The sequence below is a fragment of the Panthera onca genome, chromosome B3 (assembly GCF_046562875.1).
Source record: "Panthera onca isolate mPanOnc1 chromosome B3, mPanOnc1 haplotype 2, whole genome shotgun sequence".
Classification (NCBI taxonomy): domain Eukaryota; kingdom Metazoa; phylum Chordata; class Mammalia; order Carnivora; family Felidae; genus Panthera; species Panthera onca.
Genome location: NC_138344.1, coordinates 121,668,585 through 121,691,845, shown reverse-complemented (window position 1 = coordinate 121,691,845; position 23,261 = coordinate 121,668,585). Strand labels below are relative to the sequence as shown.

The 23,261-nt window shown below is 37.9% G+C and overlaps 1 protein-coding gene across 1 annotated transcript in view; it reads left to right on the top strand.

Annotated features, from left to right (window-relative positions):
* SNW1 (SNW domain containing 1) overlaps nt 1-23,261 on the top strand; it is a 33,334-nt gene that overhangs the window by 4,834 nt on the left and 5,239 nt on the right. Inside the window, exons 3-11 of the mRNA XM_060620413.2 lie at nt 3,533-3,694; nt 12,778-12,873; nt 12,968-13,074; nt 14,022-14,126; nt 15,261-15,330; nt 16,020-16,085; nt 17,754-17,870; nt 18,920-19,061; nt 23,054-23,150. Coding sequence (XP_060476396.1) covers nt 3,533-3,694; nt 12,778-12,873; nt 12,968-13,074; nt 14,022-14,126; nt 15,261-15,330; nt 16,020-16,085; nt 17,754-17,870; nt 18,920-19,061; nt 23,054-23,150 — 962 coding nt within the window. The remainder of the gene's footprint in view (nt 1-3,532; nt 3,695-12,777; nt 12,874-12,967; nt 13,075-14,021; nt 14,127-15,260; nt 15,331-16,019; nt 16,086-17,753; nt 17,871-18,919; nt 19,062-23,053; nt 23,151-23,261) is intronic.

Genomic DNA, 23,261 nt, shown 5'->3' with positions numbered 1-23,261 from the left:
AAATAATTGTGTTAACGTTTATTATAATACCCTTGTAAAATACCCTAGAACCTCTGCACATGAATGCCAATATGCTAGAAATCCTGGTCGTGAGTTCCTAAGACATATACTCCTTTTAGAGGATTGATCTTTTTCTTCTGGCTTATTACCACTTCTTTGTGATCATAAGAGAATTGTACCTGTTTATGTCTCTTCTTATGTCCAACTATTAAACATGTACAAAAGAAATTAGCATACTCTCTATAAATCCAGGGATTACTGCATATGGAAAATAATGGGAAAGTAAGGAGAAAATGAAAAGAAGAGTTCATGTTCGGGTGCCTTTCCCTCCCTTCTCCCCACATACACAATGCCACGTAACCCTGAAGAGACAGCCTTCCTCCAGGGAAAACTCCAGCAGCATTTCTATTTCTGATTTCCTTCTTGTCAAGTATATTGGAAAGAGCATGGGCGAGAAGTTTAAAAGAATAAGTGAAAATAAGTGTTTTTGCATCATAGCTATGCTGCTTACTATTTGTGTGACACTGGGCAGATTCTGCCCCTCTTTATCAGTTTTCTTGTCTTCAATTTGAGAATATTAATATATGTCTAATATACATATTAGATAAATATTTTAGAAGGTATAAAAGAATTTGATGGTTGATTTGGAGGCAGTGAGGGAGAAAGAAGACTCTGAAATGATCTTTTTATATTTCTAGCTTATTTCCAAAAAACAAACTTCTTTGGTAGTACCTATCTTCCTAATTACTCTGTATCCTTTAGAGCAGATCAATACATACTCTTTTCCCTAATTCCAGGGTAGTCTTCCCATGCTTGACCACCTTTTTCATCTAGGGAGAAAAGCAAACATTTGAGACAACTATTTTGCCTCCCCAAGACTACTTCCTCTTTGATCAAGCCTTTTTCTTCTCTGTCTCTCAGTATTCATTCTGACTCCTGCAAATTTCTCTCTTCCACTTCCCAAGGAATGTGCCTACCCTATTAAAAATCTTTGTGCCTATACCATTCATGTTTGTACACAGTTATTTTCATTTTATCACTCTGTTACATTCTGTCCTTTTATGGTTGTGATTTTTACCTTACAAATGTGAAGGGATTGTGCCCTCAACTTTTTTTCGTATGCCTCCAAGTGCAGATCATGGTGAACTAAGTATTCATTGGACTGAAATTTGTTGTTGTCTCTATTCTCAGCCTCTCCCATGCTTGGCATTCCCCCTGCCTACCAGAACACTCGATAGAGCCTAAAAGACAAACTTCCAACTAGATCATGTCTTTTAAAAAGTTTCCTTGTTTTTTTCCCTTAGCTGTCCTCTAGTCCTTATTAATTCTAATGTGTGAAAGCCAGTCTTACTAAAATTACTAAGGGTTTTTTGTTGTTACTTTTGTTTTCACTGATAGTGTAATTTGTGAGATGTGGGGCAAAAGAAGATTATCAAGGGGGCTGGAATGCCCTCTTATCTGGGGCAAAAAGGTAGTGATTGACATTATCTGATAGAAGGATAATGTGTCCCTTGAGGGATTATAGATATTCTTCGTTTGCCTCTCAATAGATTACAGAGTGGGGGTAGCAGACATCATTTTACATACAACAGAAACCTCATCCAAAGATTAGGCTTCCATTTTAGCATTATGACATTCAGGTACTTTTTAAAATCTTACTTGACTAAAGGTTTCATACATCTTGGCAGAACAGAACAGTTTATTTGAAAATCAAACCAAAATGGCCAGCCAGTCTGGAAAGACTGTGAATGCTTCTTGAGGGGAGTGAACGTTCTGTGGAGAAAGCATTTTGTTCTAGTGTTCAGAGTAAAAGCTATGATTTTCTGGCAAGCCTAATGACCGTATAATGCCACATCCACAGTCTGAAGTACTTATTATAGTTGAAGAACCCCAGCAGATCTGAGCATATGTCAGATTGATGTCCTGGCTACAGGTAGCACCTTTCTTGGGAATATTTTAACTATTTTCTGCCGAATTCATAAGAAATGTCTCCCTCAGCTTTATTGTTTGTTTTTAGAAATGTCAAAATTTTCTTTAGCAAGTCAGTATATTGTATCTAGGAAATCACATATCCAGGATCTAATGGAATATTTCTTGAAGGAGGAGGTCTTATAAAAGTAGTTATTTACATAAAATTTTTCATCAAACCCCCTCTAAATGATTAATTTTAATGTTTTTTCCTATCATTTTTTAGTAGTATTGATTTGCCCTTTTTAGAGCTAAAAAGGAAAGAATTTTAGTTCAGTAGAAAATACAGTTTTTTGGAGTCAAAAGATCTGAGTTCAAGTCCTGCCTATGCAGGACATCTTGGGAAAATCACTTAATGTTGCTAAACTTGAATTTTTTCCATATGAAAGTATGATTGTTGAAATACAGGAATTAAATGAGTGTGGATTGTTGAGTGTACAATATAATTCCTAAGCAAATATTACTAAGTTTAACAAAGCTATTTAAAAATTGTATTTAACATTCATATGTTTATTTGACCATCTACCTTTTTTGTAATGTTAAACTTCATCAACAGATGTTACTTAGCTTGTGCTACTTGAGAAGTCTTAGTCTTCTAAGTAATTGCATATCATCACCATTAGAAATGTGGTGAACTCATTTCTAGAGCCTTCCTTTCTATTTATTTGCTTCTCCTGGAACATGAATAAATATGTTATTAAAATCTGGTTCCGAGAAAAAATTCTTTACATTTCTGCCCTGTTATACCTTGACCTTTGCCTCACTAAGAACATTATGTATGCTAAAACTAAAAATCTTTTCTTTGTCCTAAACGTTCTACTTAATTTCATCCTGTCATGTATATAAAAATCTTTGCCATGGTCTAGAAGCCCTTTCATGATCTGGTGTTTGTCTGCCCATGCAAGGTTATCACCTATGTGTCTGCTCCTCTGTCCCGGTAAGCTCCAGCCTCACTGGACACTTGTTTCCAAGGACATCCCAAGCTTGTTCTTATAGCAGTACCTTCATGCTACTTGCTTTACCTAAAAAATACTTCCCTCAGATCTTCTCATACCTGATTTCTCATTATTTAGCTTTAACTCACATTACCTCTTCACAAAGGCTGTCCTAGCCGCAGTATCAAAAGTAGACTTTCTAGGGCACTTGGGTGGGTCGGTCAGTTAAGTGTCTGACTCTTGATTTCAGCTCAGATCATGATCTCACAGTTCATGATTCGAGCCCTGCATAGTAGTGCTCTGTGTTGACAGGGCAGAGCCTGCTTGGGATTCTCTCTCCTCTCTCAAAAATAAATCAATAAGCTTAAAAAAAAAAAAAGGAAAGTAGATTTTCTTTGTAGTCCCATTATATTTTCAAGGCATTTATTACAAGCCAAAGATTAGGCTTTTTACATCTTTGCCCACTGGAATGTACACTGTACAAGATCAGCGACCTCTGTTTCTTTACTGCTGTATCTCTTAGCATCTACTATAACAAGGGCTCAATAATTATTTGATGAATGAATGAATATATCTTGAACCTCAAATTATTAAGTATTCTTTTTATTTCTTTCCTTTTTAATATGTAGGATTTTGGAGATGGCGGTGCTTTTCCAGAGATCCATGTGGCCCAGTATCCACTGGATATGGGACGAAAGAAAAAAATGTCAAATGCGCTGGCCATTCAGGTGGATGCTGAAGGAAAAATTAAATATGATGCAATTGCTCGGCAGGGACAGTCAAAAGACAAGGTAACCCTCTCGTTGATTTTTCCCTCTATTGATAAATACGTTTCTGGCCATTTAGCTTTGTTAAAAGTAGCAATGAGTAGCAGTTAGTACTTAGGCTAACTGAAAATATGACTTCATGATTATATGAACAATGAATTATGACTTCATAACAGCAATGACTTTTTCATTTCAAATCTCCCAAATTGATGATAGCTTATATATACTTAGGGTTTTCACTTATTTGTTTAGCATTTTAAAAACAATTTGAGGGTGCCTGGGTGGCTTAGTCGGTTAGGCCTCCAACTTTGGCTCAGGTCATGCTCTCATAGTTCATGGGTTCAAGTCCCATGTCTGGCTCTGTGCTCACAGTCAGAGACTGGAGCCTGCTTTAGATTCTGTGTCTCCCTCTCCCCTGCTCATGCCCTCCCTCTCTCACTCGCTCGCTCACTCTCTCCCTCTCTCTCTCAAAAAATAAACATTAAAAAATAAATAAAAGAAATTTGAAATTGTTAAATTTTGTTTTAAGTTCTTTTATAGTACTAACATTTTTTAAATGCTAGAAAATTGCTAAAAATCTATAATTCTAGCACCCTAAAACACAAAAAATCAAAATTTAGATTTGTTTATAGTCTTCTAATTCTGTCTCATATACTTACAAAGTACTTACATAGATATTTAATTATTTTAATAATTCACTTGAATGTAATGAATTAAACTTTTTTCTCCCCTAAGTATAAAACTGGCACTTGCTGTCCATATTTTTGATGGCCTGCTTACAGGTAATCCAAAGACCAAAAATAAAATTTACTTAAAATAATCTCCTCACAGAGCAGCTACGCTCAGAGCCAAGGAACTGTTTTTAAGAGAAGACCTAGTTTTTTCCCTCGTAAATAAGTACTCCACACATAGGTAAAGATCTCTTTAGAATTGAAGATGTTGCGAAAAATAGTTGAGGGCCTTCAGTACTTGTCCTTTGCCTCTTTCTCTTCCCTAAATGTTTTCATTTTACCCTCTAAAATTGCAGTAATGACCCCATCCTCTACTTCTGCATCATGGGTGCTGGGTTCTTGGGGAAAACAGTTACCCAGTCATGCAAATCTATGTCTCAGGTTTAGACTGCGCTCCCTTGGTGTTCCTCCAAGCTTTAACTCCTACTCCTCTCCGTCCCCTGTCAGCTTACAGGTGACATCTGTTTGCACATAACGACTAGTGGAAGAAAATTGTCTGCTTTCTTTATCCTGCACTTGGCTTTGTGTCTTGACTTTTCCTTTTGTCTCTATGAGAAATGTCTTCGGTCTAAACCTAATCTTGCCAGGTGTGCTGTAGCGTTTCCTGGATTTCATTCCTCCCCCTCTCCTTTACAGCCTCGCTTTTTCTTTACTCTTCTCAACCATGACTTCCACCTCCCCTTCTTCTACTGGCTCCTTTCTGTTAGCTTTTAAATATGCTTGCTTTTATCATCTTTTGAAGGAAAAGTTTTTCCCTGACTACCCTGAAGTCTCCCTCTAGCTACCACCAAATTTTCACCTAGTTTTCTTCATTTTCCTTCAAGCTTTTTGCTTGTTGTTATCTGTTCTACTTCTTCACTTCCCTTTCATTCTTCATTTCACTGTAATACAACCTCACCTCAACCAGTCTGTGGAGATAAACTCTGGCAAAGATCTCTAAGGCTTTTCTCACAACACCATCTCTTTGACTAATCTAATTTATTCCCTTGGCTAAAATTGCCACTCATGTTGATGACTGTTAGATCTATGTCTCCAGCCGAGTTTTCTTCCCTGAGCTGTAGGTCCTTATATCTTACTATCCGCAAGGACAGCTCTATTAGATTTCCTCAAAACATCACTCATCAAATCCAAACCTAAATTCATAATTTTCCACTTAATCTACCTTCTCTATTCTCTAACTCAGTGATTGGCAGTGATATCTTCCTGAATGACTATGCTAAAAGCCTGGGAGTTATTTTTCCCCCCACTATTTTGTTGATTTAAAAAAGATACACTAGGGGGCGCCTGGGTGGCGCAGTCGGTTAAGCGTCCGACTTCAGCCAGGTCACGATCTCGCGGTCTGTGAGTTCGAGCCCCGTGTCAGGCTCTGGGCTGATGGCTCAGAGCCTGGAGCCTGTTTCCGATTCTGTGTCTCCCTCTCTCTCTGCCCCTCCCCCGTTCATGCTCTGTCTCTCTCTGTCCCAAAAATAAATAAAAAACGTTGAAAAAAAAAATTTTTTTTAAAAATTAAAAAAAAAAAAAAAAAAAAAAAGATACACTAATAATAAATTCTTATGGTAGAAGATATCAACAGTACATAAGTATGTATGTAGTGCCTACTCATAGGTAAGTACCACTACTATAATAATACGTATCTTTCCAGACCTTTGTTATGGATTTAGATATTGATGTATATATATATTCCCACTTTAATACACACACACACACACACACACACACACACACACATATCTTTTTTTACATGAATGAGATTTTAATATTCATAACTTTCATAGCTTTTTTTAATTTAGTATGTTTTGAAGGTTTTTATTAGTATATATAGGTCTGCTTTATTTTTTAAAAATCTATATAGAATTCCAGGTGTGTTTGTGCCCTAAGTTTTTTTTAAGCATTTTTTAGTTTTCAGATTTCAATTTTTTAGTTTTCAGAGAGTACTTTATTCAAGGTCCATATACAAATACCTTTTTGCACATGAATATTTGCGTAAAATAAATACTTATGTGAACTTACTGAGTCAAAGGTTATTCAAATGTGAGATGTGACACATAATGCTATAGTTCTCTAAAAAGCCTTTGCTGAGCAGTCATTCCATTCTTTTGTGTTTCCTTCAGGCCTTCCAACTGTTAGTCATTGGGATTTATCTTCTTCCTTAACACTTCTCAAGTATATGCCCTTCTCTGCTACTTAGTTCAGGCCCTTATCACTTCTTGCTTTATTTACCGCAGCAGAGTCTGAAACCACCTCCTTTGCATTTGTTTTGCCTGTTTAGAAAAACAAACTCATCCTTGTTTATATGTTTAGCTTTCTCTCTCTCCCCCCAGTATACACACACAAGTGTGCACACTTAAAATGTTTCCATAGGGGCGCCTGGGTGGCTCAGTTGGTTGAGCGTCCAACTTCAGCTCAGGTCACAATCTCACCGTCCGTGAGTTCGAGCCCTGCGTTGGGCTCTGGGCTGATGGCTCAGAGCCTGGAGCCTGTTTCAGATTCTGTGTCTCCCTCTCTCTCTCTGACCATCCCCCGTTCATGCTCTGTCTCTCTCTGTCTCAAAAATAAATAAACGTTAAAAAAAAAAATTTAAAAAAAAAAAAAATGTTTCCATAGCCTTTAGGGTAAGAACCAGCCAAGCTCCTTATGGTCTACTTGGTCCCTTCCTTATCTTTCTAGCCTAGCCTCAACTTTCATGACCAGAAAAGTTAAATCCAAAAATAAACAGTCCAGTTTTAGCCATTCTTTTTATTTTCAGTACAAAATAATCGCCACTGTTATGTGGTTGTTAAGAAAAAATTTTCAGGGCACCCAGCTGGCTCAGTCAGTGGAGCATGCGACTCATGATCTCAGGGTTGTGAGTTTGAGCCCCCACGTTGGGTGTAGAGATGACTTAAAAATAATAAAAAGTCTTTAAAAAAGGAAAAAAGAAGAAGAAACTTGCAGACATTTTCTGTAAAGATCTGCCACAAGGAATTCTTGCAGCTCCCCTAATATGGCACATTCTCTCTTACCCTGGGAACTTCCCATGGATGTCCTCCTGTGTGTGGGAAAGCTCTCCCCCTATTCTTTGACTAAATTCTGTTGCTTTTTTTTTTCTTAATGTTTATTTATTTTTGAGAGAGAAAGAGAGCACAAGCAGGGGAGAGGCAGAGAGAGAGGGGCACAGGATTTAAAGCGGGCTCTGTGCTGAGAGCAGAGAACCTGTTGTGGGCCTCAGACTCACGAACTGTGAGATCATGACGTGAGCTGAACTTGGATGCTTAACCGACTGAGCCACCCAGCTGTCCCTAAATTCTGTTGCTTTCAAATCACAGCTCACTCTTCATTGTTTCGGAAAACTCTTCCTAATCTTCCCTGACCAGATGGGGTATCCTTCCTTCCTCTTCCCTGTTTATCTTAGCAGTCATCACATTTTGTTCTATTTATCAGTTCACTACTATCTATGTCATTTGACTATAAGCTCTTTGAGGACAGAGATTATATCTTCAGATTTCCTCCTTGGCACCTAATTTAGTGCCTGACAGCTTGACACACAGACTTTCATCAACGATTTGTTTGAGGAGTGATAGCAGTTTTCATTGAATAACAGAAAACCACTTCTCCTGAGCCAGTAGGGAAGCATAGTCCACTCCTGCAAAAGGAAAAACAGGTCCCTATACAACAGGACATATACTGGAAATATGCCCTGTGCTGTGGAGGCCTTCACTAGGCTTCACTTGCCTTTGTTTTGGTACATCTCTCCTTCTTTGGAATAGTCATTATTCTTTATTGGTACATGCTGCCTTTCCTCTCTCATTGGTTAGGAAAAAGAACACTTTAGGACAACAGTTTGGCATTGGCAGGTTGACTAATTTTGAATGACACACAGTTGTAGCCCATTTTGCATTAAATTTCAAGACTGGAAACCAACAATTTTCTCTCACGTCTAGGAAGTGTCTGAAAGTTTTTTCTTTCTCTAAGAACCATGTATACTGGTGATTATTTTGTTTTGAAAGTAGAGTGGAGGGAGTGCCTGGGTGGCTCAGTCAGTTAAGTGTCTGACTTCTGCTCAGGTCATGTTCTCACGGTTTGTGGGTTTGAGCCCCGCATCAGGCTCTGTGCTGACAGTTCTGAGCCTGGAGCCTGCTTCGGATTCTGTGTCTCCTCCTCTGTCTCTGCCCCTCCCCCCCCCCAAAAATAAATAAAACATTAAAAAAAGAAAGTAGAGCAGAAATGTTATAACTATTTATTTTTAGATTTCAGTATTCTGGCCAAATAAGGTCTCTAAAGTAATGTTTCTTTATACACTGAAAGCATTACATGTTTGTCTATAATGCAACCACTAGGAATGAATCCAAAACTAGTAGTTTATAGAGGCACCACTCAGAGGTTCATACTAACCCTGACCCTAATGGAGGAAGCTATGCATGTGTAGGGGCAGGATGTATATAGGAAATCTCTGTGTCTTACTCTTAATTTTGCTGTGAACCTGAAACTACTCTAAAAACATAATGTCTCTGAACACATACACATGCGTGTGTGTACATGCATACACAGAATGAAGATTTTTAAAAAAATGAGCAGGGTACCGAATGAATTGAGAAGAAAGATAGTGAACAGAGTGAGTACTTGGACTGTTCTCATACTGTTTCTGGTGAATGTATTTCCTTGCTGGACATTATGCCCTGGAATATACACTTGAATTTCTTACACAAATTTAATAAATAAGTATTTTAATTTTTTAAAAAGTGGATGGATCGCGTCAGGCTCTGGGCTGATGGCTCGGAGCCTGGAGCCTGTTTCCGATTCTGTGTCTCCCTCTCTCTCTGCCCCTCCCCCGTTCATGCTCTGTCTCTCTCTGTCCCAAAAATAAAAATAAAAAACGTTGAAAAAAAAAAAAAAAAAAAAAAAATTGGGGCGCCTGGGTGGCGCAGTCGGTTAAGCGTCCGACTTCAGCCAGGTCACGATCTCGCGGTCTGTGAGTTCGAGCCCCGCGTCAGGCTCTGGGCTGATGGCTCGGAGCCTGGAGCCTGTTTCCGATTCTGTGTCTCCCTCTCTCTCTGCCCCTCCCCCGTTCATGCTCTGTCTCTCTCTGTCCCAAAAATAAAAATAAAAAACGTTGAAAAAAAAAAAAAATAAAAAAATAAAAAGTGGATGGATTAATGCACGAAGTTTTTGAATGCATTTAATTCAACATTAACTGAGTACACGTTGGCAAATGCGTTTGGAAGAGAGGACACTTGATTGTTCGGGACCGTCTTGTGCGTTGTATAATGTTTAATTTAACTACCACTACCTATTAAATACCTGTAGAGCCTTGGGGGTGGCAGCAGTGCCCTGTTTTAAAACCACTGATTTTCCAGTTTTAGAAGTAGGAATTGGCTGCTAAATGTACAAAATGGGTCTTTAAAAATTCATTATCATTCAGGAGGCTTGATTTTCAGAGTCTTTGACATAGGACGAAAATAGTTTATTGGATTATTGAATTTGCATTACAGTGTAAAGATTTCTGATTTATATCAGCGGGATGTGGTTTTCTTCAGAAACCAGAAAGTTATCACTGAAATATTAATAGTGAAAGGTCAAGAATGGTAAATGCTAGCTCTAGGTATAAGAGATTAAGAAAAAGGCAAGATTTCAAGGGATAAGTCTAGGCCCTAGATCTCTCTACATGTAAAATAAATACTGTATTGACAAGACTTACAGTAATACAAAATTGGAGGGAAAAAAATTTTCTTGAATTAAATTTTGATGGAACTAAAATGTTCTTTTTTTTCCAATTGTGATTTGAGTGGTACATCAATAAAAAGCCTTGGTGTTTACATTTTTCCTTCTGAAATATTTGCATAGCAAATGTTACATATATGATATTACCTAAAAGAATGCCTTCAACATTTTCCCCCCAAACAAATAACTCCCAGCAACTTTAAACTGACCCCAAGATAAATCATATATTACCTTGTTCATGATTTCACAAACTAGCTAAGCCTAAAGATAGTGTTTTCTTTCTGCCTTCAAAATGGTGAGTATGTTGACAGATTTATCCAGTCAGGTCAATCTGGTCCTTTGCCAGTTTTCAGTAATAAAAAAAAAAGTTTCACAGATGATTTATTGCTTTATCTTGTTCACAGAGCCCATTTGTGCTCTTCTTAGTATATGTGCTGCCGAAGCGAGCACCCATTTGTGCTCTTCTTACCTTCTGGAGTATATTGTATTTTTCAGATAACCCTCCCCAGCCCCTTTGCCTCCTGGGATATTCTGAGTTTCTTCAGCACATTTGGTTCTCGGGCAATAAAAATTTGAGGTTTTATAGTTAATTACCATGGAGGAATCTTGCTCTTCAGATGTCCTTCACTCAGCTTTGTGAGATGCTAGAATCTTATTGATGCTCATTTAAAGGGTTATTAACTTTGGAATACCCAAATAAGAAGCAGCAAATGGCTCTTGTATGCTAAATTAGTATTGAGACTTTATGTTGAGCTTATATGACTACCAGGGAGCCATTTACTTAGAATCCTTTCCTGTAATGATTGCTGTGTAAAAGTAATTAACTCTTCATAGTCTAGATACTATTTTCTAGAGTATTGATATGTAATTTTAAACTCAAGTGGCATAGATGTTTCCATCTTGAAAAGAAATAAGATTTTTAAGGTCATTACTAGCTGTGTGATGTTAATGTATGGAGCCTTACTCTTCTCCCCAGAGTGAGCTTTAGGTCCCTTCCAAATGAACACTGAGAGGATGGTGACACTACAGCTCACATATCAGTGGTTATGTTTTGTGGTAAACGATCTATACTTTTCTTGCCTGATCCTTTGTCTCATTCCTGAGAAAAACAAGCTAAAGGATTAGTCTATAGTCATGAGATAGTTTTTTCTGGGAAATCCACAGCTTATATAAAACATTCCTCATCAATAATATAGGTGTAATCATTGTGCATATGCATACCTCAGGGTTGATACACAAATTCAATTATATATATAAAGCTAAAGAATAGTGGCACAAAATAAGTGCTTAATAAATTTCAGCTATTATTATTACTTTAATAGAATACATGACAAAATGGAAAATAATTTCATACTGTGAGCAATGCTTTGAAGACAGTAAACAGTGCTGTGACACTAAGTGATGGGATGAGGAGGGGTTGCTGCTTAGGGTAGTCAGGGGAGGACTCATAAGTACAGTCATGACCTTTGAACTGAGACTCAGAGGTTGAGAACTCATGTGAAGAACTAAGAACAACACTATTTAAGGCCCAGAATTTGGGAATGGCATGTTGTGTTTAAAACAAACAAACAAAAAAAAGAGCTGATGTGATTGAAGCATAATAAATGAGGAAGCAAGAGGTATGGGGGAGATTAAAGGTATAGGCAAAGCCAGGTCAGGTCTTATAGGCTATGAAGTGTTTTTTGCTCTGCCATTTGGAATAAGAAATTAAGAATAGCCAGCATTTCCTTTAAGCTGTTTTTAAGGAATGTCCTGGTAGAATGCAGTTATTGATAGAAGACTCTGGCTTACAGTAGTAATTTTTGAAGGTCTCAAGTACCTGAGAATTGGGTTTTCTTTTATAATCATTAGTTGTTCTTTAGATGTGTATCAAAAATTCCCTAATAAAGCAGCAAAATCTAGAATGCTGTTTATTTGCTAAATTCTCAGTACTTTTTTTCAATAAAGCCTGCCATGTAAGTTTTTATGAAAGTATTTGAAAGGTATAGGTGGGCACAAAAGTAAGTGATACTCTATTTGTCAGGGGCCTACTACATCAGTGTCAGCTTCATAGAGACTTGGGGAGCCCAGTAAAAATTCTGGCCTTTGTAAATTTGGATAATGAATATAAGTGGTATATGTAGAATATATTTTTACTCCCCCCCCCCCCCCAGAAGAAGTGTTCTGGGTTTTTTGACCATGACACGTGTTCATTACTTAGTCTGTGAATAGAATTGCTGTCAGAAAAGACAAACATTATTAAGTAGGGTGAGGTCAATGAAATCTTCCAGGCCCAGTGAATTTGGAAATTATTTGGTAACCTGACTTAAATTCTGATGAGTTTGTAATCCAAGATAATGGTGCAATAGGCAATTTATATCATCATTAATTTCAAGTCTTAGTGAGTCTCAAAAATAGGGATCACTGATGCATAAGATTTTGTTGGCACAATGTATTTGGATACTGACTTGATTAGAAGATCTCAAATAATTTAAATGCATGAGGTCAAAGGAAAATTATTAACTTATATAGCTGGGGCAGTAATTTGTGTATATATTTTAAGCTTCCTTGGTTTTAAAATCTAAAAGACAAAATCTGTGTCCTAAATTTATAAGTGTGCTGACTTCTGAAATGACTTAATGAGGTTGCTTCTTCTCATTCTCTGCTTTTCTTGATCCTGCTTGTGTTTGAACATTTTAGGTCATTTATAGCAAGTACACTGACCTGGTTCCCAAGGAAGTCATGAATGCAGATGACCCAGACCTGCAAAGACCTGATGAGGAAGCCATTAAAGAGGTAACTGGGCATTGATACATATATAATTATTTTAGATGGCTTTTGACGTCTTTATTAGCTTCCAGACCACTCGTTGCGGTGTTTCTTATTTCAGATAACAGAAAAGACAAGGGTAGCCTTAGAAAAATCTGTATCACAGAAGGTTGCTGCAGCCATGCCAGTCCGAGCAGCTGATAAACTGGCTCCTGCTCAGTATATCCGGTATGATCTTGCCTGGAAGTCTTACTTTCATGTTGGACTAGATTGGGGTTGGGGGTCCTGGTATTCCTTCACTATCCTACTTAGTCACAATTAGACAAGCAATTTTTTGAATAATGACTTAAAGTCTGTTGACTCTGCAGACTCTTGAAAGCAGAATTTTTTAAGATATTTTTGAAGATATTAACTATTATGTTGTTCTTAAAATATAATTTTTTGTTTTTAGAAATTAACAGTTACTTACAGCATGTGACCCAAACCACAAATACTATTTTAGTTTCCCATTTATATATAATAAGCATCATATATTTATATAATATTTTCATAATGATATAATATTAGTATATTGGTAATGTCATAATTCATTATATAATAGTTATATAACATGTAATAATAGAATAATAGTAATGTACTAATATCATTTATATAATAATAGGCATCTTTATAATACTTATAAATTGTGAGGGATTTCATTCAACTAAATCTTTGTGTAGAGAGATGATTCACATGTATAGGAAAATTCAGAGCTTATAGGGCTGCTACTATTATTCTTCTCTGTTTTACAACCCATGATTAGTCAGGAACTACTAATTCTAAGTTGCCTGCTGAAATATTATGGGGTGTTTCTTCCTCAAACGCAGACTGACAAAATAGGTACCATTTTCTAGACCTCTTACCTGTGAAATTGAACACCATGCCTTCTGTGGTGGAAAATGGACAAGGATGGATTGTTTGCAAACCAATATGACTCTAGTTCACATTTTGCTTATAACTCATAATTGCTGTTCTCTTACCTCCATTGCTATCTACTCTACCTAAATATTTTGTAATTTTCTATTAATACTTTGTGAAAGGAATTGACAATATAGTCTAGCCTAGGATTATAACAGAAGGAAATAACCCATTGAGCTTGAACTAGTTACACCTTTAGTTTCATCTGCATTCTTCAGATACACACCATCTCAACAAGGAGTGGCTTTCAACTCTGGAGCTAAACAGAGAGTTATTCGGATGGTGGAAATGCAGAAAGATCCAATGGAGCCTCCACGGTTCAAGTAAGTAGGTGGCCTGTAAGAATAAACCTCTATTCGGGGTGCCTGGGTGGCTCAGTCAGTTAAGCGTCCGACTTCGGCTCAGGTCATGATCTCACAGTTCGTGGGTTTGAGCCCCGCATTGGGCTCTGTGCTACCAGCTAGGAGCCTGGAGCCTGCTTCGGATTCTGTGTCTCCCTCTCTTTCTGCCCCTCCCCTGCTCATTCATTCTCTCTCTCTCTCTCTCTCTCTCTCTCTCTCAAAAATAATAAAGATTTTAAAAAATTTAAAAAAAAAGAATAAACCTCTATTCTTAAAAAAGATACCAGAGGAGAAAAATGTCCCAAATGTCCATCAGTAAGTGAGTGGATAAATAAATTGTGGAACATCTATACATGGAATACTATTAATATTAAAATGGAATAAATAAAAAAGAAACTTAATACATGAAATAACATGAATGAATCTCAGAATAATTATGCTGAGTGAAAGAAGCCAGACAAAAACAAATACATTCTGTATGATTCTATTTTTATAAAACTCCAGAAAATGCAAACTAATCTGAGGTGACAGGAGGTAGATCAGTGCCTATGGTGAAGGAGGGGAGTAGAGAGAGCAGGGGGGAGGAATAAGAAGGATAGGCAAGGAGCATGCAGAAACTTGGAGGTGATGAGTGTGTTCGCCATCTTGATTGTGATGATGGTTTCACAGGTGTATATTTGTGTCAAACTTAAACTGTTCATTTAAATATTTATAGTTAATTGTATGTCAGGTGTACCTGTTATTTAAAAAAACTTACTTAAAAAGAAGAAAAAAAGTGGGGGTGCCTGGCTGGCTCAGTTGGTAGAGCACGTGACTTGATCTTGGTGTTGTGAATTCGAGCCCCATGTTGGATGTGGAGCCTACTAAAAGTATATTACTCTATGAAATGATAATGATACTGTGGAGATGAAGGTGGGTAATGACGATGACAAGGTTGGCTATGTTTAACAGTTGTCGAAGCTCAGTGACTGATATATGATAGATGGGCATATATTATACTCTCTTTTTTTATATATTTGAAGCTTTATAAAAATGGGAGGGGGAGACTTGAGACATATTAGCTAAAATGGAAAACTGTGTAACACTCTCTGGTTTTGCTTTGATTTTATCCTTCAGGATTAATAAGAAAATTCCCCGAGGACCACCTTCTCCTCCTGCACCTGTCATGCATTCCCCTAGCCGGAAGGTAATCTTTGCTGTAGTCTAACATCTTTTTTTGTATTCATGATCATTAATTTTATAAATAACCTTCCATAGAACAAAGTCTAGGTGCCTATACAGGTACATTTTGCCACACTCACTACTTTTTTAAGTTATCTTTCAAGATCAAATGGGGAGCCACTCAGGGCTATAATTTGTAGGTGGTTCCAGAGTGTGTAAGAGAACGTATGTGAAATGTTAGCTATTAGTTTTCTTGTTGTTAGCCTAACCCCTGCTATTAATGGAATGAACAGTGTCTGCTATTTGACAAGCAGAATATTATCATAGTTATAAGAAGTAAGTGCCTGGGATTAATAAGCCCCTGATAATCTGAGTGGCATTTTTTAGATATGATTTATTATCCAACTAAAAGAACAAGTTTTCATCTCAAAGGAGTCATGTCACTTTAAATATGGAAAAATACTAACCATTTATAATAGTCAAAAATAATGTATAGATTATTTTCCATTTTTTTATATTAAAATTACTACTAGAATCCATGGTGAAGGAACATAGTATATAGTGCTACCAAACAAATGGAACTTTGGCCTTGGACTACATTCATTCATATGTCAGTGTATATTGAACTATCTTTGAAGAGAAACATTGCGCTTGGGTTTTTAGCTAGACTATAAATCTAAAAATGTCTCTTTTTCTGTTCTTTTGTCAACTCAGATGACTGTGAAGGAACAACAAGAGTGGAAGATTCCTCCTTGTATTTCAAACTGGAAAAATGCAAAGGTAATGAAGTTGTCATAAAATCAGTCTCCTACTTTTAGAACCTACTGGAAAACACTCAGGAAAGATGTTCAGCCTGAAAAAGTTTCATTAAATCCTCACCATCTCACTTAGCTGAATGTTTTCAAAAAGGAACACCCAACTTATGTGACTTTTTTCTTTTTTTTGTAATGTAATAGAAATATAGTATGCCAGTCACATGAATACTATGTAGATTCTTTTAGTGAATTGTAGGTATCAGAAGCTTATAGAAAAGAAATAGGTAAATTAAAGTGACATATCAATGAATGATAGTCTTCTTTAGAAAACTGGAATTGATATCTAAAATTATTTCTGAAAGAAATCAGTTTAATAATATGACAAAAAAGAGTAATTGTTTGGATATATGCAGTGCTTTAAGTTTCAAACATTTTTTTTCTGTTTATAAGAATGTATGCATAAGCTTTTTAAATCCTGTACATCTCTAAGCACCAAAGCTTGCAGGAGTCATGAAGAATCTGTAAAATAATGTGAAATAAATTCTCTGATCACTATTTCCCCTTTTCCCCCAAATCACGCTTTATAATTCTATTTTTGATGGGTGATGAAGGCCACTTTAATTTGTAGATTAAATAGAACTACTTTTTTAAATTTATTTTTTATTTTTTTATTAAATTTTTTGTGTGTCTTTATTTTGAGAGAGCGCAAGCGAGCGAGTGGGGGAGGGGCAGAGAAAGTGGGAGACACAGAATCTGAAGCAGGCTCCAGGCTCTGAGCTGTCAGCACAGAGCCTGACATGGGGCTTAAACTCACAGACTATGAGATTATGACCTGAGCCGAAGTAGGACGCTTAACAGACTGAGCCACCCAGGTGCTCCTAAAGTATTTCTTAAAGGAAGTTCTGTACTCATCCTAAAACAAAAGGGTGTACTTTGGTGTATTAGGAGTAAAGACCATGGACAAGAGTCAACATTTAGGAATCTAATCATAAATCTGGAAGAATAAAGCTAAGCCTGAAATGCCTATGGTGTTCAAGTATACTCCTTGAGTTACTGAAAATAGGATGCAAAATTTCAGAACACAGAATCTTAATTTGTCAAAATATCTTTTTTCCATTTACTAAAACTTACAGTATTCCAAGAATCTGACAAGTCATTAAAACAGTACAACACATTAAACTACCTATGTATACTCTGATGTTAGTGATTTGTTCCACTTTGTATGATTGGTCTATTACTTGAGGAACAACTGTTTAGCTATTTGATAGTGATTTCCTTTTACCCTAACTCATAATTATTAACATGAGAATCTTTTTGCCCTGATCTTGGGCTCTGGTATCCTACTGTCCAAGTTTAAATTTTAGCTCATCTGTTTATTAACTGTGTGACCTTGGGGACATTACCTAAGCTCCCTACCTCAGCATCATCAGCTGTGAAATGGAAACAACAGTGTTACCAGCCTTACAGAGTCACTGTGAAGGTTAAATAAGACCACAGACATGAAGTGCTTTCAGTTAAGACTTTACATGAAGGTCTCAGTGTGAGCCTCTGCTGCTGTTTCACAGTTGGGAAGAAAGATGTAAGAACAAGAACTTCAGCTCAGTGGTTGTCAAAATGGACATATTTAAATCTAACTTTAAAGAATCTGTTACCACTTTTTTATGACTGGTGATTCCTGCCTGCTTTCGCACAGGGTTATACAATTCCATTAGACAAGCGTCTGGCTGCTGATGGAAGAGGCCTGCAGACAGTTCACATCAATGAGAACTTTGCCAAGCTGGCTGAAGCCCTCTATATCGCTGATCGGAAGGTTGGTCTGTCATAATTAACGGGTTTAATGCTCTTGATCATTTGTAAATCCATTTTTGGTTACCTAAGATACTGTTTGTTCCAGTTTTATTGAGAAATAACTGACTCATCACTGTAAATTTTAAGTCCTACAACATGATGTTTTGATTAACACAAGATACTGCTGTTTTAGGTACAGTACTGGGTACCTAGAGACAGTCACCCGTAGCATGGACGCCAGACATGGCAGGTGCTATTTGCAGCTCTGCGCCTGGTCTCAGCCTTTGTAGACTTGTACATAGACTCCGTTGCTGGCCAGCCAGCCTCCTCCGAACACTCCAGAATGGTGGTTCACTAGGCTTATCTCATTTTTAAAGACATTGTCGACTGCTATTTTTAGGTTTTACAATGTTTTTCTTTCTTTTTTTCTTTTAATAATTTTTTCTATTTTAAATATAGATGTCTCCCAAAAGGTCAGCAAGGAAGGGCAAATAAACATCCTGATGAATTGAATGCTGTAGAAAATGGTAGTCATAATAGCAATTGTCTATTAATATTATGGCATTAATATTATTAATATGTGACCTGGAAGTTCACATACCTCATGGCACATGCTTAAAACATAGATAAGTATACATCCTACATCACAGCAAGCACCTTTCTAAAAAATCATCTCCTGCTAAGGCTTTATCTTGAATTGTCTTGATTGATTTTGAACACATTACCAGTTCCTGCTATGTTACTGATACTGAAAATTGCTTAATTGGAATCTGGTTTAATGTAGTTTTTGGGTTGTTTCTGAGAAAGCATTAGTGAAACAGCGACTTACAAGATTTATTGGGGTCATTATCATTTGAACCATTAAAACATTTTCCAGAGTGAAAAATCTAAGTTTGCAGTGTCTTTTAGGCAAGCTTTGTTTTAGTGGACAAGAATTTTTGTTTTAATCGGTAATAACAAATCTGAATTCTTATAACTGCTCTTTGAAGCCAGACTTCAGTCAGGGTTTTGGATGATAGCTGTGACTTACCCTCCAACTGTGTATTATTTAACATCTGACTTTACTAACAGGCTCGTGAAGCTGTAGAAATGCGTGCACAAGTAGAGAGAAAGATGGCTCAGAAAGAAAAGGAGAAACATGAAGAGAAACTTAGAGAAATGGCCCAGAAAGCCAGGGAGAGAAGAGCTGGGATCAAAACCCATGTGGAAAAAGGTATGACATTGTCTTTACTGAGTTGAATTTACATTGTGAACATTTAGAGACTCGCCATTGTTCTTACTGCATAGAAAACTAGTACACACCTATAAAAATGTAGACATTTCAGAAATAATACAGAAATGAAACAATAACTTCTGCTTTACTGAGCTGTAGCAGTAGAAAATAAAGAATATATATTTGAAGATGGCCTTCAATGTAGTATGAGACTACATTGGAATTTTTTTTTTTAATGTTTATCTTTGAGAGAGAAAGAGCATGAGCTGGGGAGGGCAGAGGGAGGTAGACACAGAATCCGAAACAGGCTCCAGGCCCTGAGCTGTCAGCACAGAGCCCGACGCAGGGCTCAAACTCACAAACTGTGAGATCATGATCTGAGCTGAAGTTGGATGCTAAACCAGCTGAGCCACCCAGGCACCCTTGGACTTTTTTTTTTTTTTTAAGTTTGTTTATTTATTTTGAGACAGAGCGTGCGCGTGCACACAAGTGGAGGAGGGGCAGAGAGCAAGACAGGGAGACAACCCCAAGCAGGCTCTGCAGAACTTGATGCGGGGCTGGAACCCACAAACCGTGAGATCATGACCTGAGCTGAAGTTGGACACTTAGCCAGCTGAGCCACCCAGGTGCTCCTACACTGGACATTTTTAAATTAAATTAAAAATCATTTAAAACTGCATATTATGGAGTGGTCAGGTCATGATCCCAGGGTGATGGGATTGAGCCCCATGTCAGGCCCTGTGCTGAGTGTGGAGCCTGCTTAAGATTTCCTCTTTCAGGGCATCTGGGTAGTTCAGTTGGTTGAGCCTCTGATTCTTGATTTCTGCTCAGGTCATGATTTCACCGTTCATGAGATCGAGCCCTACATTGGGCACCATAATGACAGCATGGAGCCTGCTTGGGATTCTCTCTCTCCTTCTCTCTGCTCCTCCCCCAGTTCACACATCCGTGCTTTTTCTCTCTCTCTAAATAAGTAAATATTTTAAAAAAGAAAGTTTCTAAAGGCACCTTGGTGGCTCAGTTAAATGTCTGACTTCAGCTCTTCAGCTCAGGTCATGATCTCATGATTCATGAGTTCGAGCCCCACATCGGGCTCTGTGCTGACAGCTCAGAGCCTGGAGCCTGCTTCAGATTCTGTGTCTCCCTCTCTCTTTGCCCCTTCCCCATTTGTGCTCTGTCTCTCTTTCAAAAATAAACATTAAAAATTTTTGAAAAAATGAAATAATGAGGGGGTAGCTCAGTCAGACTTCGGCTCAGGTCATGATCTCACAGTTCATGGGTTTGAGCATCACATTAGGCTCTGCACTGACAGCTCGGAGCCTGGAGACTGCTTCAGGTTCTATGTCTCCCTCTCTGCCCCTTCCCCACTTGTGCTCTGTCTCTCAAAGGTGAATAAATATTAAAAAAATTTTTTTTTCAAATAATCAATCCTAGACTAGTACAATTATTCATTCCTTCAATACATATTGAGCATCTACTATATGCAGGGTTCTCTTCTAGACACAAGGTTTTCAGTTAAATTGAGGGTATAGCAGTGAATGTAAACAGACCAAAAAAGTTACTTATCATTACTAGATGATTAATAACAATAGCATAATAATAATCTCTATGGAGAAAAATAAAACAGGCAAGGAGGATAAAAGTACCAGAAGGAAAGGATAGTCAGAATAGACCTGACTTCTTAGATGGTAACATTAGCACAAAAACTTGAAGGAAGTAGGGAAGTGAGTCTTACTCTGCGGAAAAGCATCCCAGACAGAAGGAATAGCAAGTGCAAAGGCCCTGATTTGGGAGTATACTGGGTGTGTTAAAGAAAAGCAGGGAGGCCAGTGTAGCTGGACTGGAGCACGCTGAGTAGTAGATAAGGTGTCAGAGTAGTTAATGTAAATACGAAGACTAATGGCCAGATCATGGGTGGCCTTTTAGCCATTTTAAGGACATGGCTTTTACTTCAAATAACAAGGGAAGCATTTGAAGGGTTTGAGCAAAGCAGCACAATATGCCATATATGAGCAGGCTGTGGAATGGGCATGTGGAGGAGCAGGGAAACCATTTGGAGGGCTGTTGCAGTAATCCAGATGAGAGATTACAAGAAGTAGGGAAAACATGGTCGGATACAGATGTGTTTTGAAGGGAGAGCCGTTAAAATTTGCTTATGTGTTACGTAGAGGTATGAGAGAAGAAGAGTCAGGGATTATTTCCAGAACTTCATGAGCAGTTGGGAGGGATTGAGTTTCCATTTACTAATATTGGGAAGACTGCAGGGGAAGAGGTTTGAGAGGGAACGATTAGGAGTTTAGTTGTAGACATGTTAAGATAGAGGTGTCAGGCAGGCAGTTGGATATAGGAGTCCAGAGTTCAGCTGTAGAGAAAGAACCAGGATTATAAGTAGTGATCTGTACCCTTGAATCATATATGAATGACTTAATAAGGCAAGTTATAAAAACCTGCTTGTTGTACATATACTTAGCCACTGAAGGTAATTAGAAGATTTTCCCTGTATCTAAGTTCTCTACACTGGTGAGGATAAGAAGGCACAGAATGATTTTTGAAGAATTAGTTAAAATTTTGACAAATGTGTTGCCAGATACTAATAACTAACGTTTATTGAGTGCTTATTATGGCGGACACTACTCTGAGCACTTTACATGTACTGCCTTATACACTCCCTCCAGCGACCCCATGCAGTGGTTGTAGGACTGTCACTGTTTTACAGAGGAGACTAAAGCTCAGAGTGGTAGAGTAACCTGCACAGGGTCATATTGCTAACCTGTCGTAGGAACAGGATGTGAATCCAGACAGGCTGGCTCCACCAAAGCACATGCTCACACTGTGTCCCTTCAGACTGGAGAGAGAAGAGAAGGTGAAGATAGACATGAACACCATAGGTAGAGATCAAGACGCAGCCAGCTGCGGTGGACCACAAGCAAAAGATTCTTTATTCAGCCAGTCTTTGAAAATACAAGGGTACATTTACACATAATTTTTTTTCCTGAAATTTTAATATGACAATTTTAATTTTTTTTAATTTTTTATTTTTTATTTTTTTAGAGAGCGAGCAGGGGAGAGGTGCAGAGGCAGGGTAGAGAGAGAATCTTAAGCAGTCTCTGTGCTCAAGGGGAGCCCAACGTGGGGCTCAGACCCATGACCCTCGGGTCATGACCTGAGCTGAAATCAAGGGTCAGTCGGTAAAGCATTCAACTCTTGGTTTCAGCTCAGGTCATGATCTCGAATTTTGTGGGTTCAAGCCCCACATCAGGCTCTGTGCTGGCAATGTGGAGCCTGCCTGGGATTCTGTCTCTGCCCCTTTCACGTGATCATGTGCACACACGCGCTCTCTCTCTCCCTCAAAATAAGTACATAAACTTAAAAAAAACACACACACACAGAAAAGTTGAAAGAATTATACAATGAACAACCATATCTCCACCACCTAGATTCTACAGTTAACTTTTTTTTTCACAATTAACATTGCTAAATTTGCTTTATTACCTGTCTACCCATCTGTATCCATCCGTCAATTCACCTTACAACTTTGATGCATTTCAAGTTAAGTTAAAGACATCATCAGTATACTTTACCTGTAAGCACTGCAGCTGCATGCATAATTATGGAATTCACATTCAAAAATTAAACTGGGGCGCCTGGGTGGCTCAATCAATTAGGCAGCCGACTCTTGATTTCAGCTCAGGTCATGATCTCACATTCGGGAATCGAGCCCCAAGTCAGGCTCTGCGCTGAGCATGGAGCCTGCCTGAGATTGTCTCTCACCCTCTCTCTCTGCCCCCCCCGCCCCCGCAAATAAGTAAATAAACTTTAAAAAATTAGATCAATACTGTTGGATTTAAATTAATTGCAAGTAAGTTAAAAGGGTTGAATGTGACTATAAAGAAATTCATGGAATGTTCTGTCATAGGTTAAAGAATATTCTCTGGTTCCAGATATTAATGGGTAACATAGTGGTGAAGTAATTTTCAACTCTGTCCACACAGAGGATGGGGAGGCACGTGAGAGGGATGAAATCCGGCATGATAGGCGAAAAGAGAGACAGCACGACCGGAATCTTTCCAGGGCAGCTCCTGATAAGAGGTAGGTGCTATTTGAGATAAATACGAATTATGAGGAGTGGCTTTTCTGAACCTTTTAGAGAGAAGGTTTAGTCCACTGGGCCCAGTTTTGCTTCTCTGCCTTTCCTTTTCA